This window comes from Ascidiella aspersa, chromosome 4 (assembly GCF_963924565.1).
Source record: "Ascidiella aspersa chromosome 4, kaAscAspe10.2, whole genome shotgun sequence".
NCBI lineage: Eukaryota > Metazoa > Chordata > Ascidiacea > Phlebobranchia > Ascidiidae > Ascidiella > Ascidiella aspersa.
This window is the reverse complement of record NC_139450.1, coordinates 26425464-26443687: the sequence shown is the minus strand read 5'-3', so window position 1 is coordinate 26443687 and position 18224 is coordinate 26425464. Positions and strand designations below refer to the sequence as shown.

General features: G+C 36.5%; 2 protein-coding genes across 2 annotated transcripts; both read right to left on the bottom strand.

The window, feature by feature from the left end:
- Positions 1-2140: 2140 nt before the first annotated feature.
- LOC146157203 (uncharacterized) lies at positions 2141-6311 on the bottom strand. Its single transcript, XM_083388118.1, has 5 exons — positions 6254-6311; positions 5512-5616; positions 4970-5170; positions 3858-4111; positions 2141-2338 (listed from the first exon to the last, which is right to left on the bottom strand). The coding sequence occupies exons 1-5, from the start codon at positions 6309-6311 to the stop codon at positions 2141-2143; spliced, it is 816 nt and encodes a 271-aa protein (XP_083244244.1).
- Positions 6312-8214: 1903 nt separating this feature from the next.
- LOC146157202 (uncharacterized) lies at positions 8215-17622 on the bottom strand. The gene is made up of 8 exons (XM_083387028.1): positions 17460-17622; positions 16361-16547; positions 15527-15668; positions 13901-14022; positions 13352-13411; positions 11832-12850; positions 9220-9286; positions 8215-9005 (listed from the first exon to the last, which is right to left on the bottom strand). Exons 1-8 carry the CDS (start codon positions 17533-17535, stop codon positions 8915-8917), a joined length of 1764 nt encoding a protein of 587 aa, XP_083243154.1. The 5' UTR covers positions 17536-17622; the 3' UTR covers positions 8215-8914.
- Between the last annotated feature and the right edge of the window lie 602 nt (positions 17623-18224).

Genomic DNA, 18224 nt, shown 5'->3' with positions numbered 1-18224 from the left:
ATAGACCTTACGCGGTCTTTAAAATCGAGCTGCCCATATAAGAAACAATAAGCGCAACTTTTTTTTGTTTGGTTAAAACATTTCGTATAGCTGCGAACCAATTTTGTTTGCTTGTTTTAAATATTTCAAATGTGGTTTTATTTGCGATTCGCAATTTATTTCAAAGGAAAGCGATTTTTAAATATATATTTGGCATTTTAGAGTCGCAAACTGCTGTTATCGGCCCAACAAATCTAAAACTGACATGGAGTCTAAATACGTTCAACGAGAAATCGCAAAGGCTTTTTTTAATTAACCACATTTTTATTTTATTTTACTTTTTAACTAACAAATTAATTAATTTGATCTTTATGTGCCCCCTACAAGTAATCCACTTACCCTTAAGGGATCCATAGACCCCAGTTAAAGACATCTTGACCTAAACTAAAATAGGTTTATCAGAATACCCATCTTTTTTTTCCACCTTCAACCTGTAACCAAGCCAAAAAAAAACAACTATTATTTATTCATTACAAAATTTAAGTCAAAGACATAAATCATTTTTCTTGATAAATAAAACATCTATAGTGTGCTTAATGTTGTGAAATGTAGGTAGGCTATATGGTTTTGCTATACTATCCAAAGTTTTGATAAATGAGTATAGTGTATAGCTGTTGGGTACTGAGTTGTTGTATGGATAGTATCTTAGTCATGAATATACAGTATAAACTATGTCCACGTAACAGCACATATAAATTGCAATAATTTATAATATTTTAGTATAGTACGAATTTCTCACTAACGTTTTTATTCACATTATTTGCGCAGAACGAAAGAAAATAAATAGGCGAAATTTCACGAATTTTGCAGTATGGCAGCAAATCTACAAACAAGATAAGTAAAAGTAAATGTAATTTTTTTTTTTTTGTGTATCATATAACTCGCAGTAAAATGCTCCAATGTAAACTGTTGTAATAAACGTCATGAAGTGGGTGTTATTCAAAAGACGTGAAATCATTTCGTTTGGTTTATATAACAGCAAAACTACAAACCAACAATTTCAATGCAAGTTGTTATTAGTTGAACGTCGGGTTTAAGTTAATTAAACCTTTACATTCCCATAAAGCAAAGATGATAAAAAACTATTTAATAGTTCCCAATTTTAAATTGATATTATAGTAATAAAACCTGAAAAGTTTTTACAAGAATTGTGTGGATTGTAACAATTTTTGTTGAAAAAACTTTTGTAATTTATAAGTTCACTTCATCTTTTACTGAAAAAAACAAAACAAAAACAACGTATGCTCACCGATCTTGTCAGTTTCCCAACAAAAAACAGCCATCAATTGGAACATCTATATTTACACTTGGAAATGCAATATGACAGCAGCTGTTTAAAATTTTGTTGGACTTGCACCGCATCAAGCGATAGCAATTTCGCTTATAATTTCTGTATTGGTTTGTTCGTTCGTTTATCAGAAAATCAAAATCAATTACAGGTGTTTTTCGTAACAATTATTTCGCATGCACATTGCTGGGGATAATAATACCAATAAGCATTCTGATAATAAATCTTCAAACGAAGGCCGAGTAACTCGACATCATCTTGATAAAGACGTTTGGATACTCATTTGTATAATAATCAGTTAATATGTTACTGATATACAAGTGTGCATCGAAACGTCTTTATCAAATATATGTTGATTTATTTACTCGACTTTTTGGATTTGAGATTCACTAAAAAGCTACATTGCAGATCCGTGTATAGTGCAGCCCAGTGTTTCTTAATCAGGTGAATGGTTCACCCCAGGGTGAATAAAAATTTTGCAAGGGTGAACCAACAAAAAAGGGGTGAATAAGGGTGAACCGTCAGAAATAGATGATAGCTTGCGAAACAACCTCATTTTGTGAAGTTATACATAGACGAGATAGTTTTATCATATCGTGAGACAAGGGTGAATGAAATCTGGAGCTAGATGCAAGGGGTGAACAAAACTAAAAAAGTTTAAGAAGCACTGGTGTAGCCTACCTAGGTTGGGTAAGCATTTAATCAGAAAAATTCAGTTAAGATATGAAACGAAATCATGGTTCGACCCCGTTGGAAAACAAATAAAAACGACCAACAGGACGTCGGGACGCACAGTTTAAGGGACCTCTATTGCTATGGGGCAAGTTTTTTGCACGCTGGGACGGGGTATCTGTTGCCGGCTTTCGGGGTCCAGTAACCCACTTCGTGCCCAGGCCTGCCCGGCTTCGTGGCCACTGACAGGGCAGCCTGGTTATTGCTGACCAGCGCAGGTTTGGATCGTATGTTCTTGGTGAAGATCGGACCACCAGTAGAGCTGTGGAACTTTCCATTCTATGAACATAACCGGCAATGACTTAATCAGCAGACACCGGGCAGTTTTAGTCTGGTAATTTGTAAATTTGTAGAACAAAGAACCGAATTCTAGATAACGAGACCAGTTTAATGTATCGTTGATACTTCTATTATTTTCGTTTCAGCAAACCGTGCGTATAGATTGCCCAAATATTCACGCCTATCAGGGTAGCCTACTTGCCTGCACGATTTTATAGTTTTATTCAGATGCATGTCTTAAAAGGCGTAAAATGATTTGCAAGTAGCGAATTGTCTAAAAAGCCAGAATAACTCTTCATCTACAAATTCTTATCGATCTTATTCTTTAGGTGTCGTGTTTTGCGACAGCCTATCAATATTTAAGTACAATTTGTACAATTTGTACAATATAAACCAAATGTCAAGGATCTTGTAGTTTACGTTACTTTTTATTTTTTTTCATACTTCGATTCGATATCAAATAACATAAATAATAAGGTTAAATAGAAAAAACTTAAATTAAGAACACCAACGAAATGCTTTTTGTGTGTTTAATCCCTAAAAAGCTTATAGATACCTTTTTTATTTTTTTATTTTTTATTTGTATGCTAAAAATGCTTTATAAATTGGAAAACGTTCAGTTAGATATCAAACCATGGCTGATCGGTACATATACTTTCCTAATATTAAACCAGGAGTGGGCAACATACTGCCCGCCAACGCAAATCATGCGGCCTCGACCTATTTTACAAAATGGGCATAAGGTCATCCCTCATATGCTGTTTGCCTTTTTTAACCACAAGTAAAAGCAAAATATTTTGGCGCTTTGTGCAAATCTTGTTTCTACATCGACTGCAACATAGTTTAGAGTAGAATCCTTTCCAACTGCAATATAATGTATAAAAAGTTGCCTACCCATGTATTAAACTATAGTACAGATACTACACTACTAGAAAACCGAGATGGTCGCCGACACTTTTATGGGGAAACCTAAATGTAAGGCTTATAACAGAAGTTCGGGGGTGGGGAAGGGAATTCTCCCTTAAAAGAAAGTTCCAAAGTTTCAAGAACTCGAGGAATTTGAAGTTTGACCAAACAAAGCGCATTTTAGGTGTTTTGCGTACATATATAGGCCTAAATATTGATGCAAGTTATAAAAAGCGCTCATTTAAAAATCTTAACTACGTAATAGGTATTTTTCTCAAGCGAGAAAAGATATTAACTAAAGTGTTCAGTTCCTTATTATTACGTCACAGCGCGCTTTCTTTTTGCTATTTACCATCGTTTATTTTTTATCAAAATACCATTCAGCAAATTAGATTACTAATATTTTACTATTAATATAGTGGCTGAAAAGTTTAAGTATTAATATAGTGGCTGAACTTTTTAAATAAAGATTTTATGCTCTATTCGCAGTGACAAATTTTAGGGTAACAGGTGGTGTTTTTTTATGTTGGAATTGAGTTTCGAACAGCGGTTAAAGGGATCTACTTGATAAAAAATGTTGAGAATCACTGGTTTAGATAGCAGCGTTTCTTACCTGATAGAAGCTTGCAATCCACACGTCGACCCCGTTCAGTGTGATACCATCGGTAAAGAGATTCCAAGCGTGCGAGATGTAGTTGTACACCTCGTCGTACATTTGCTGACTCTCCAAGTCGAAGAGCGTTCCGTTATAAAACGCGCAAAGGTCAACCGCCTTTTGTTTGGTGTTGAACATCCCCAATTTAGTCACGGTGAGCGGCAGCCAGTAACACCAGCCCTCGAACACTACCCCATCGCATTCCAGTCGGTCTGTAATGGCAAACTGCCTTATCGGTCTAATACTTTATTGCAGTGGCTCCCGAAATTTTTTAGTTGTCTTTTAAACAGAAACTCTTTATGTCAAACTTATAATGTCAAATTCCACTGTAGTCGCAGAACCCCTGTACTGTTGCGCTTCGCACGATTACATTAAGTCTATTTGACATCAATATAAACATCAAGAGTTGCACGGCCCAATGCGGGTTACAAAATAAAGTGAAAAGTTTTTTATTAGGTCAGTGTCATTAAGAATGACGGGAACGCTTTACTGCCTTATAAGTAGACCCATTTCCAATGGCAAAAATATCCTTTATGTGTGCCCCTGATTAACAGTTGTTACAATAAGATTATTGCAAATACACGTATTAACGAGAAAATTGTAAATTAACGTATTACGGCCCGTCGAAACCTTTTTTAATGTGGTATTGGCCTGCGACTAGAAAAAAGGTCCCGGTTTAGGTTATTTGCTAAAATCTCAAAACAGCCGCTGGTCTTTTTAAAACTTTAAGTTTACGGAATTCGACTAATTTTAGGTCACCAAAGCTTTTTAGCGTGGTAGTCATCAAGGCCCAAACATTTGTCTGTGCACGTTTTTTTAGTTAAAATTTCCACATCTGACAACGGTTAGGGCATTTCTTGTTGTTTCCTTCCAATTATATTTGTTGTGATTTCGGTCATCGTTTGCGTGATTCGTTTCGCGGTGCTTTATATTCCATTTGACGTTTGCACATCCAAAGTCAGAAAAATGTGCAAGTTTACAAATGCAGCACAAGAGTGAAATTTAGGCAGGCCTTTGTTGTGGTCTCCCAAACTCATTTAGTCTAAATATTGTTACGTTAAAACACTTACTTTTAAGTAGGATTTTCACGCGACCGTCCAAGACTTGTGAGCTGACTTGTGGTCCTTGTGGCCCTGGGGGTCCAACGGCGCCTGCTGGTCCAGCGGGCCCGGCAGGACCAGGTGGTCCTTGGGGCCCTGTGGGTCCGAGTACTCCAACAACACCAGGGGTTCCAATAGGGCCTAATGTTCCATGGATAAATTCCTTCCAAGCTGAAAGTAGTTAAATAGCTCTATATTGGACGAATGGGTGATTTGAATTACTCTTTTTAGAGAACTACGAAATACTATATAGCTTGCAATCAAGTAAATAACAATTCTAGAACAAAGTGAATATTAACATCAAGATTAACAACAAAAAGTTCATAAATTGCAATTAAATAGTTTAACTTGCAAAACATTTTAATGAAAAACACTTAATGTAATCCCAACATATTACACAGAATTAGTTAAGTCTAAGTCAAGTCATTTTGCTCTACATACTTAAGTCAAGTCAAGTCAAATAAAAACATTGACTTATATGCACTAAAGTCACTACATTACTGAAATCTCACCAACAGTACACCTGTCTCCTGAAACAGGCGAGGTGCATTTACACATCAGGTTGTAGCTGGTTCGGTTTTGCTGGCTACCTGGTCCGAACTTGCAATCGGTGGAGCCTGTTAAAGTAAAATATATAGACGACCGCTGAAACTGATTGCAATGTAAATCGTATCATCAGCCGGAAATATGAGTAACCGAGTTTATTGCCTTATTTTAGTCTAGATATTTTGTATTGGTGGTGGTCTTGAAAAGCGACACCTGGACATAGTTTTTTTTCCATAGGTAACTTATACCTTGCTATGATTTTATTAAGGGCTGCGGCGTCGAAGTCGGATCAGAACTCGGGACTCGACGAAATCGCACGTTTGCCGGTCGGACTTGGGACTCGTGGGTCGGATTCAAGTTTATTTTTTTGGTCGGATTTAGACTAGGGTTTTTCATAACCGCCTCCGCAGCTCTTGTAACAATTTTGAACCATTACGCAAACGTGAATTTAATTCTTAAAGTAATACATTTAGGCTATACCGTCGCCAAATGAAAAGTTATCTTTCTGAATTAGAAAGTTTTTTATCGCACAAAGCGAAAAAAAATTGGACTATATTTATCTTTTACAGAAAATTTCTCATATGAGCTATCTTTTTGGTCGATATACTTTCTGGGACTTTCTGGTGAAGGACCGAGAAACAACTGTAATGCTATACTTTTGCAAACGATAGGCATCATGTATTACGCGTGTTCATAGCCTATACTTACCAACAATTCCAAAGCTCGATGAAAGGCCCAGAAGTAGACAACCAATAGGAAGCAGCATGTTAACTTTACAAAGCTCTTTAAAATTTGTTGTAGCTTCCTCAGACTTACAGTAGGTATTTGTGTTCTGTGTATTCTGGAGTTGCAATATGTTTAATGTTGTCTTGAAAAATATCAAAAACAAGTATTTTTGAACGACTTTGGAAAATAAGAAATAATTCTTTTTAATTTTAACAAAACGTTAAAAAAAACAAAAACAATTATTTCTTTAGATCGGCGATTGTCAGAGTATGTTTTTAATAATAACAACAACGTTCGGCAGATCTTTGTACAGTATAGTTTGTATGAGGTAACTGATTTGAAAGTTTTAATGTTATAGCAGCGTGACTCGAATAAAGGAAGTTCTAGTTTATTTCAGTTTAATTTACTGTTTTCGCAAACTGGGAAGGCTAATCTAATCTAATTTGGAAAATCCTCTGTAATTTAAATTCTCATCTGATTTATAAAAGCTAAAACAAGTCTGTATAGTTGTCGAAGTCTACTCTTTTGATAGACGCTCAGCAATTTAGGCTGTGCAACCTGGGTTTTAGCATGCTTTAAAGGAAGTATCTTGGGTTTGTTGACAGACCGCATGCGATAATGGATAGTACAATCGAAGTTTAAGCAAAGCGTTTCGGCACTATTGCTGTTTTAGCAACGGAAGTGAAACTATATCCATTGTATCAGTTTTTGTTTTTATTAACTGTTTTCAGTTAGCCATAGCTTATCCTTAGCCTATCATTTGATATCTTGTGTACAATAAATAGTTTGCCGTGCGGTAAGCTTGTCTTTTAAAAAAAAGTCATTCACAAAACAGTTTTGTCCAAGTCAAGTTGTTTGTAACAAATGGCAAATCAAGTCCACGTCGTTAGTTAAACCAAGTTAAATCCCAGTTCAAGTCATTAAAATAACAAGGCTAATTCAATTCCCGCAATTTGCATTGAAGCTAACATAAATAAATTTATCAAATCAATGTTAATCAATGTTACATTCTGAACAATGTTTTGCGGGGCACTTTTCACAAACTACATTTTATTCAATTAAAGTAATATTTGTAAATGGCTTAATTCAAACCGAGTCGGTTTTACGAAACGACTTTAGTCACATCAAGTCAATTTAAAACCTTGACTTAAAAACATTCAATTAAAGCCAAGTAGTAATTATGGTATCTAGATGTTCTTTCAATTTTTGTGGTTTAAAAATTCGCCATCACGGAAGCCAAAAGGTTATTCAGTTAAATTTATAAACCTGGATTTAGATGACAGCCTCCAAAACTAGAGGCCTCTGCAGGGGGTCAAGTAATGAGTTACAGAAGCCGCGGGGTGCTACACTATAGTTTAATACACGTAGCCTACAGTAGATATTTTGTAGCTGTAGAATGTACCTATTCTGAATTGCGAAAAGCAATTTTAAAACTAAGAAAATATATTTTTATTTAAAATCAAATGTATTGATACGCTGACAAGAGAAATAATCATTTAATCACTGCCAACCTGAAAGGCCGCAAGACGTTTTACTAAAATGAGTGGAAAAATTGAAGGTTTATGAACCCCTTATTTTGACCGAACAACTTCATTGGCGTTCGGAAGGCCTCGTCGATTTCCTCCCAAATATATCTAGCCTGTATATCGGGGCCAAAATAGTTTTATTATTATGGCTAAATGAGTTTTCAAGTTAAATAAGCAACTCTCCATCCTTTCCGCAGGCGGGAGCAAGAGGGGAGTTTGTGTAGCGCCGATTTTGTCGGCAAGACTGACTGATGCCCATGCAAAGGTACACGCCCAACCAACGGGGGGCTAGGTAACTAGTGACTGCAACGGCTACTTAATATATACCTTTGTTCAAAACAACCTCAAGAATTCTACTATTTTCCGGTAGTCTTATACATATTTGATGAAAGCAAGCTGTACACACTTATATAGTCTTTTGCTTATACATTTTATTTGCATGGAAACAAATCGACATATACATTAACAGTTTGATCAGCCAGAGTTGTTTCACATCAGTTTTTCTTACTGTTTCGATATTTATACTATATGCTTCTCTTATTCAAGTGGGAGCATCACAGCATATTTTGGTTTTCTGTCAAATTGTGCTGTGTTGTTTGACTTTGACGCCGTATTAACGATAAACTCTTACAGGGGAAACAGCCAAGGCAAATGGTGGTTTTAAATTATCTTCCCGAACTGTAAAAAGTGCGTTAAGTTGTTGAGTGGAACAAAAAGGCATCATTACCGTTAAGCATGTTCAAAATTGTTGGTTTGTTAAAAAAAAGCATGTGATTTTAGCGGCAAACTTCTCTATGACGAACTCCGGTTCGAAAGTAATACTTTTAAGACATAATTGGTTTAATTAGGTCATGAAAATACCATATATCGTAACAAGCATTAAAAATAATTACGTTTTATCTATTTGAAGTAGTTAAATATTTTTGTTGTTCCGAAGTTAATAGCTTATCACTATTTTGTATTTTTACTTAAATTTTGTCATGCACATAAGACAGACAACAAATAAAGCCTTGGTTTTACGCTACGTGGGAAACGCCGTTTAAAAATATATGTGTACAACAGAACTACTTGATGATAACTACGATATAAGATGTTTAGCATGTTAAAACTTTCCTAATTATTGGTTGCCGTAGCAGCTATCCGGTCCATATGTTTTCTTCCAGTACTCAAATGATATTTTCCAGGCTTTAAAGGCTTCATTGTATTCCCTGAAACAAGGTTTAAATGTGAGGTTATATAACGTTCTAATTTCAAGAATTCATATACAACTGCATAAATTTGCAGCTTAAATCCCCATCCCTTACTGTTTGCTGTACGATTTGGTGCGAAGGTGGTGTCCCCCTTCTTTGTAATGTGTTTTTCAGATAAACTTCTATTATTATCGTATAGGCCTAAGTAGCGGCAAACTCAGAAGAGAATTACCTTTGTGATGTACTACAGGCGTCAGCTGGTGGCTCTGGTGTGGTGGGCGGTGGAGATGTTGGAATATCTGCAAACGTAATGTATAAACACAGTCGATTACTTTCTACGAGTTGGCCAGATTCTTTGACAATTCTTGCCACATTCGTTATGGAAAAGATGCAAAACGTAGGACTAACAAAGTTTAAACTCGGTTTCAATCGAAAAACATTTCGGGATGCTTTTCGTTTTTGAATCTGTCCTGCGTACCTAAATATTTATGCCGTAGACCAGTGGTTCCCAACTTCGAGCTATAGCCCAGAAGTGGGCCATGAGAATATGTTAAGTGGACTAAATAGCTATTTGATTTTTTAGCATTTACACGTGTTTTGTTTTACTACAATAATTGTTAGCACATCCAAAGTTTCCCGTGACTGCGAAAACTTATTTTCGCCCTTGTCCTTCATTTATCCTTGTCTGGCCAAACATTGAAGCTTCATTTGTTGTTAGACAAATTGTATTATAAACATGTTAATGGGCCTAATACTAGAAAACAGTTGTCAATTAATGTGTATTCGACATCGATAGAAGCAAGAAAAACATTTGGTTACGGACCAGTTTCGTAAAAAAATTGAGCCACGGCATAAAAATTTGGGAACCACTGTACCAGGTCCTAGCCTATAAAACCAGTTATATTGTTAGGCACTGCACGTCGATTTCATTGGGTCTGGTTTCTGTACTACTTGATTTGCACAAACCTAATAATTCACCAAGGATACGATTTAATTTTTTAATCGAAATTAATTTCTCAGCGCTTTGCAGGAAGCTTAGGCATTCAATCACCACACGCCAAAATAGGACGCAACCTTAAAAAATCTTCCATTCGGTCTTACGATATTTGTGACTTTAAGGTTGTCTATCATTCTGAGAAGAAAAAAAAGGTTTAATTAGTTCCACTTTAACGCAAATCTTGATGCCACATATTATTGGGACCTAAACAATACTATTAATTAAATACAATAATTAAAGGAAATGCACTCTGTCGATAGCGACATTAACTAGTCCCCTTATACATTTACAAACTAAGAAAAATGTAGTCACAAACTACAAACAGTGAATCAAATAACAGCCTAGAGACTGTTTGCTTTTGTTTTGATCAATTAACCTCCAACCATTTAGTTGCGTGGGCGAGGTTATGTGTTTTAACAAGAAATTCATTTTGCTGTATCTCTACAAACACACGCATACATTGCCCAAACTTACCTAAAACGCCTCCGTGAACGCCTTGAAAACAACACATTTAAAGCGAAGATAAAAACCGACGCGTCACAGTTTCACGTTCCACGTTTTATTTTCGGCAGTAAATTGCTTGGCTAAATGTCAATGCACATAGCGGGCCGAGACAAATAAAGGAACAAAACGTCGCGACATTTGTCCGTTTAAGTCCCAGCGCAATCTGACACCGGGCGCGTCCCGCAGTGCATGAAGCGGAATAAGTGTCACCTGTTGTTCTTGCCAACCTCAACCTATAAAGAGCTGGTATGTTGCGACTATTTGGTAAACCACTGCATAGCCAGTGTAAAACAGAAATACGTTAAGGAGAACTGAATACAAACCTAAAAATAAATTGGAGCGGGAAAACATTCCACCAAAATATCTCGTAGATATATTTGGTTATTTGCTGCCAGTGGGATAGATTTAATGAGGCGAAATGATAAGGGGTACGGCCCATACAGCACGACCCCTTTTTCCGCAATTTAGCAGACACAACGACTGGGCTTGCGCGTGATTGTGGGGTACGAATAAATAAATAGATCCGCTCGTCTCGCGTTTTGAACGCAACGCTGTAAGCTCGGCTGTTATTGGACGTTCCTCACAGGTCGCGATACTCTAAAGGTGACTTTTATTGCAATCTGAGCATGCCAGATTTCCACAAGGTTCAAAGGCCGAGTTGTGCAAGAAGGCGTGAAATTGGTGCTACAAACTACTAGATCGGTATGGTTCCGGTCACTGGAGCACGTAATATTAAGCAACGCGACTCCCTTTCGTGGACGTAAAACTTTGTCCGACGTCATATAACCAAGGAAAACCTACCTTTAAGATTAGCACTGCGTGAACGCCTCTAATAACACTTCCTCATTATTTTCTGGCTTAGAATCTACAAAACCGGTCTTTTTATGCCACTGAGTTATATATGCTTTTCTTAACACTAGCAAAACGTCCCGGTTTTGTCCAGAAGTTGTTTTATGTTCATTACATTTGATCATCGTTCGTTAACTTAAAGTCGGTATAAAATGGAAAATATACCTGACTTAAAGTGGGATTTAAATCAACAAAGGAAACAAACTTTATACAGCTTTGAAAACTACCGACTTGATTTTAATCGAATGAACAATTACCGTTAAAACAAGCCTTCCCCATTTGACCGACAAAAATAATAAGTAAGAACTGCGACCTAAAGGTTTTCCAACATGCAAAATATACATGTTTTGTGTAACGGGTTATTTCGACTACATCATGATCCAGGTGTCTCTAAAAGTTGACAACGATATGATCTTTCTTAAACACCACACACTTTGCTAAAGAGAAACCAATTTTGTGGGTTTATTACATCCTAAAACTTAGATAAGTTTAACCTGTTGGTGTTGGCGAAATAGTTGTTCCCGGAAACGATGAGCTGGGTGGAGTTGTGAATGTCGAAATTGGTCGAGTAGTGGTCGAAGGCGGCATGTTTGTTGAATAAGGTGGCATGTTTGTTGAAGAAGGTGGCATGTTTGTTGAAGAAGGTGGCATGTTTGTTGAAGAAGGTGGCATGTTTGTTGAAGAAGGTGGCATGTTTGTTGAAGAAGGTGGCATGTTTGTTGAAGAAGGTGGCATGTTTGTTGAAGAAGGTGGCATGTTTGTTGAAGAAGGTGGCATGTTTGTTGAAGAAGGTGGCATGTTTGTTGAAGAAGGTGGCATGTTTGTTGAAGAAGGTGGCATGTTTGTTGAAGAAGGTGGCATGTTTGTTGAAGAAGGTGGCATGTTTGTTGAAGAAGGTGGCATGTTTGTTGAAGAAGGTGGCATGTTTGTTGAAGAAGTTGGTGGATTGGTTGAAGAAGGTGGCATGTTTGTTGAAGAAGGTGGCATGTTTGTTGAAGAAGGTGGCATGTTTGTTGAAGAAGGTGGCATGTTTGTTGAAGAAGGTGGTGGATTGATTGAAGAAGTTGGTGGATTGGTTGAAGAAGTTGGCGGGTTTGTTGAAGAAGTTGGTGGGTTTGTTGAAGAAGTTGGTGGGTTTGTTGAAGAAGTTGGTGGGTTCGTTGAAGAAGTTGGTGGATTGGTTGAAGAAGTTGGTGGATTGGTTGAAGAAGTTGGTGGGTTTGTTGAAGAAGTTGGTGGGTTTGTTGAAGAAGTTGGTGGGTTTGTTGAAGAAGTTGGTGTGTTTGTTAAAGAAGTTGGTGGATTGGTTGAAGAAGTTGGTGGATTGGTTGAAGAAGTTGGTGGGTTTGTTGATGAAGTTGAAGGTAGAGTGGTCGATGCAGGAATGATGTCGCCGCGTAGCGCATTTGCACATAGTCCGTTTACGCAGGTGTCAGTGGTTGTAACACAAGCGGAGCAGGCATTACCGCGCCTAAACGGCTTCGCAGTCCGGCCAGAAGTGTTGTTTCTAAAGCTGAAGCAAAACGGTCAAAGTTTTGACAGAAACACTTTCAGACAAATAAGGAGCAAGAACGAAACTTGTGAATATTCATTTCATTTTGCAATCATCTCTATAGAGCAGTGGATCTCAAACTTAGCGCCGCACTACACCAGTGTGCCTCGAAATATTCTCATGTGTGACGCTGACTTTTATTTAAACAATGTAGTATTTTTACACATAGCCATGTGAAGAGCAAACTATTTATTTAGATAATTGATAATTTAATGGTATAGTTACATTGGGCCTTGCCGTGTATAGTCCAAGGATAATGAAAGTGTGCGGGAACATTATTTTCCTAATGCGCTGAAAACTTAAAATAGCTGGAGAGCCACTTCTATAGATTGATTCATATTTCTTTGCTATTGGCGTAAATCGTCGTTGTCCCAAAATTTAAAAATCCGGTGCTCGTGGCTTACGGTATTAGTATTTTCTTATGAAATTATATTGATTGAAACGGATTATCGGAACACTTACTTGCCAGCCGGACCGTAGTTGCAGGACACAAGTAGGTTGTGGTTGAATTCTGAAGCCTGTCTACAAGCAAACATGTTTGTGTAAAGTAACGACCAACAATGGCCTACAATCAGACTTTAAACAGTTTCTCCTTGAAAGCGACCCAAATGTTTGAAACACCACCAGATTTCGTGCACCCGAACATATAACTAGGTGAAATGGCTGTTTACTAGATTGTTTGGAAATGACTCACTCTAAAGGCGGGACTTTTGAATAGTCCCATTTTGGGCTTTGTAACCCCGATATTTCCGGACTGATTAACAATGTTAACTGTAAATAATTCATAGTAAGATCACGGCTGTCGAATCAATTTAACTTTCTGTTGTTTAGTTTGTTGTTTTTAATATTACTTTTAAAATAAAAAATTAATCAATGTCCGAGGGAAAAGCTAATTTTGGTCTACGCTATAATGACTGTACTTTATAAGCTATCTGTTTCAAAATGTAGGTAAATGTATTAAAATAAAATCTAACTATCCGGTGTCCTGAAACCTATTTTTTCGTTACTTACCCTTCATCACAAAACGCAGCAGCGCATCCCACTTTATAGCTGTTTGCCCACACCACCTGAGTGTAATGGCCACACTGCTTACCCGACTGACAGGTCTGATCGTCGAAAGTGTAAAAATAGGTCTACAACAAACAAACAAATTATAATTATAACAAAAAAAATACGAAAATGTAATTTATTTTTCAATAGTCTAGTAAAGCTGGTTTTTAACGAGTCGAAAATTGTTTTGTCGAGGATATTAATAAAAAAAAATCGTGGGCAACCCTACACAAACTTAATAATGATAACAAGTTTAACTTAACTGACTAAACCGCACACCTAAACAATGGCAAAACATCACGATTTTGTCAGTTTTTGCATGTTGTTTATTCTGGCATGTTATTATTACGAATCTCTGCACTTATATGCATAGCGCTGGAACAACATTAATGACTTAAACCAATAACTTCAAAATTATTTAATAACTCAAATCGCAAATAAAGAAATATTTTGTGATGTTTTGAATAAAAATTCACAAATATTTCATAAATACTATAGCCTACCCCACTCCCCATGTATACCTTGTTATAAAGTGCAAAACTGTCTCTTAGCCTACATCCACCAACAACAATACACGAACAAAACAACAACTTCAAATATTAAATAAATCGTTATTTTTCGTCTATTCTAAAATATACGCGCAAAGATATTTGTTTTCTAGCTTTTCCCGTCGTTTTTAAAAAAGCAATTAAAGACCTGATTTTAAAAAACTACTTAAATCGTTACATACAACTTTAGATTCGATTTCAAATTATGTAAAGCTGCTATGAATTATGTTTTAACGAGATTGGTTATAGATATATTATTCGATTGATGATGCTCATGTACTTAAGAAAACTCACTACTGTGAACCTAAACATATTTTTGTTTATAAACACTAAACTGAAGACTTAGGTAGTTTTTTCTGTACCTAAACTTAGGTAGTTTTTTCTGTACCTAAATTGACGCATTACAGGTGGAATTCGGTAGTAATATAAGTAGCTTTGTTTAATATGTTTTTTGCACAGAAGCGTACAACAATCATACAATTCATTTATAGGGAAATCCCAATTTTCTCAAAATGTAGTTTTTTAAGTATCGTAAACAAGACTTAATTCCCATTCAAGTCATTCGTAAAATAATTTAAGTATAAGTCAAGCCTTTTCGAATAAATATCAAGCCAAGTTACAATTCAAGTCGTCGGTTGCCCAAGTCAAGTCATAGTTAGAGTAAGTCAAGTCCTTGTCACAAAACTTAAACTTTAGGCAAAAACTGGCAAACTCACCCGATTATGAGCAATAACCTAAGTAAAAAAAACCTAACGGCAACATATAGCAAGCAAATTGTTTTATGTGTAAAAACTAAGATAAATAACCCATTTTATAAAACAAAAATTTATTTATGAAAAACACTTAATTTCAACCAAAGTCATTTGTCCAAAAGACTTGAGTCAAGTCAAATGATTTGTCCAAATTAAGACTTAACTATAGTAAAGTTTGCCCAATAGACTTGAGTCAACCCAAGTCATTTGTCCAAAACACTCAAGTCATTTCAAAGCAGTGACTTAAGTCACGTGCAACACTGGCAAGCAGCGTCTTGACCATTTACCTCGTTGTACCAACTTTCGACCACCGTGAAAAGAAAATTCGAGCTCTTTACTTCACTGGAGCTAAATGACTTGCCTAGATTCTCGCCGATTGGATTGAACTGCGAAGTGAACCCTCCGGAAGTGTGTGCAAAATTGCAGTTTCTGCGGCAAAGAAGAAAAACAAACTTTTTTTTACCGGCAACTTAAATGTTTCGTGAGTGTTGGTGAGTTCTATTATTTAATGTGGTGGATTAATTATGGGATATAAAGTGGCATCTCGCTTATACTTTGTGGTGTGCTTTAGGGTACAAAATTCATCAAGACATCTATATATTTCATTTAGGAAAACGCTTGTAGGAAGGCTAAAAATACTGTATCACTTTTGTATCAGTTAGGAACCAGTACTTGTCCACGGGTGGTATACCAAAGTCGATTAGTGGTATCTGATAATTTGGAATAACGATGCCCGAATTCAACGGTTTAAGAAAAAGTCCGAAAATTAGAAAAGATGGTAAGTTTCACTTACACCTAAAATTGTTAACACTCCGTGATGGTCGCCGGCAAAAAATACTCAATTTTTTGGAAAAGCACACTTGAAAAAATCCGTTTCTGTGCGTTTCCACCAAGTACGACATTGTGTATAAAACGAGCATCGCACATTATTCGATATAATGGCCTTGTGGCAAAGGAGAAAATATTAGGCCTTGTGGCAAGGAGAAAATAGTTAATTAGCAAAAAACATTTATTTTAGCTTATAAAGATTCGAAACAAGTTATTTTTTATTGTTTTTTTCGTTGATTTTAGTTGTAAGTTTCATGTATTTTGCCCGAAATCATGCTTTCGAGTATTCTTACGCGACATGACTGGCTGCAAAGGCCGCAAGCTCGTCATCCCAAGACATGAGACGCATGTCTGAAGCTGGCTGTTGACGCCTGAAATTGTTGTGCTGAGCGACCAGGAAGTCCTTGGTGGTTTGATTTATTACAACCGCTTCTTGCAAGTCGCTCGCCGCTCTCTTGGCGCGAAGGCCGCCGTCGCCGCCTACGAAAAGCGGTTACACGGTGTTGTCATGTACGATAATTTTGGTAAGGGTTGGATACCCGATGCAAAGTGTTAGTAAAGGTACTCGTCTTAAACGCGGGTTAGTGAATACGCTGTTGCTACCAGGAATATATAGTTAAAAATAAGCTCTTCCGGTACTTGTTAATTTTCTCCAACGTTTCGCCTACCTACACAGGATTTATCTCCTTCTTTTGTCGTTTTACTTTACGCGGGTTGCTGCTTTCCCTTTGGGAAGACATCTTGCCTAGGTAGCCCAAACGTTGGAGAATATAAATAAGTACCGGAAGGGCTTCTTTTTAGTATTTACGGGTTATTTGGGCGCCGGCAGAAAGCAAAATCATTCAAATAAATTTGAGCGCTTTTAATGGCATACATGTAAATAATAGTTTACCGGCGCTAAAGTAATATTTAATTGACCAGGCTGGAAATCATTACCTTACCACGCTTCGATTTGATCAATTTTGCCTGTTAGTCCATGATTATAACGTCAGTTTAAAATCTGGTCAGATCGGCGGCACTTTTGCCCAAAATAGCAGGTATCGAAATGAATACGCGGTTTTAGAAATCTAACGTAAAGGGTCGCTGGAAGAATCGCCGAGAATTAACCGTACCTTAAATTGTCGAAGAAAAAATACGCGTAAAAAGTTTTAAAAAGTCAAGCTCATACAAATATCAAAGTGCTGAGGTTTCTAGTAAATCGCTATCTTTTCACATCGAAAACCATTGTTTATACTAAACCAATCGTTGGCATGAAACCGTTCTCAGTTTAAAATACAAACTAAATTGAAAAATGAATGATTGGTTGTGTCCATATACCTACATGACTTCGGCCAATCATTTAGCTCGTAATGTGCAAATGGCTAGATAAAATACAGCAAGACTTGAGATTACCTAAATGTTCATCAAAGGCGGTTGCATGGGCCAGGGCGAATATTCCAGCCATTAGTAAGGCTGCAGCAGTTGTCATTACGCTGAAGTATAATTTCCGATGAGTAGGACGAAGAACAATGCTGCTAAGTTAATTATATATAAGCCTATAGTTTGCCTGAAAATTTAACCTAAAGATGAAAGAGATTTTTTTTTCAGAATTGAAAGCGACTAAATTTTTAACGGCAAAAAGTAAGAATAGGATTAGATTAAACTTTTAAAGAAGAAGTGCTTGATACAAAAAGGAAGTGCTTGAGGCAATTATTAAATTTTGTTCGTGTGAAAACTACATTTATCAAAAAGGGGACAGACACACTACTGCTTTAAAAAATAAAAAATAAAAAAGTAGTGAAGAAAAATTAACGCTTGAATCCCGAAATGATTCAGCTTCTAAGTAACTAATGGATATCGCGAAGTCCCTCCGCCGTAGAAAAGCAAAAAACGCAGCAACAACTAAAACTTCATGTAGGTTATAGTAAAACCTATCCAATTCGGTAAATTATATTAAAAAAATGCGAACAACGTCTTCTCTAAGTTGCAATTTTTTATGACTCCAAATATTCTACCTTGTTTTATAATTTGCGACTCAGGTCTCACCTATAATCCACAATATTTTCAAGCAAAATAGGTCACCACCTATTGATTGCAAGTCAGTATAAGTATAAGTCTCTAAAATTTTCAACGCTCAATAACTTGCCGACTTATAGGTTACTGTTTCTGTGAAAAAAA

Excerpts from the sequence above, each read along its gene's own strand:
- LOC146157203 (XM_083388118.1), bottom strand. The coding sequence starts at position 6,311 with ATGCTGCTTCCTATTGGTTGTCTACTTCTGGGCCTTTCATCGAGCTTT. Across the intron at positions 5,617-6,253 it reads ATCGAGCTTTGGAATTGTTG|GCTCCACCGATTGCAAGTTC; the intron begins GTAAGTATAGGC and ends TTACTTTAACAG. Across the intron at positions 4,112-4,969 it reads CGTGAAAATCCTACTTAAAA|ACCGACTGGAATGCGATGGG; the intron begins GTAAGTGTTTTA and ends TTGCCATTACAG.
- LOC146157202 (XM_083387028.1), bottom strand. The coding sequence starts at position 17,535 with ATGACAACTGCTGCAGCCTTACTAATGGCTGGAATATTCGCCCTGGCC. Across the intron at positions 14,023-15,526 it reads TCGAAAGTTGGTACAACGAG|ACCTATTTTTACACTTTCGA; the intron begins GTAAATGGTCAA and ends TGTTTGTTGTAG. Across the intron at positions 9,006-9,219 it reads GCCTGTAGTACATCACAAAG|GGAATACAATGAAGCCTTTA; the intron begins GTAATTCTCTTC and ends ACCTTGTTTCAG.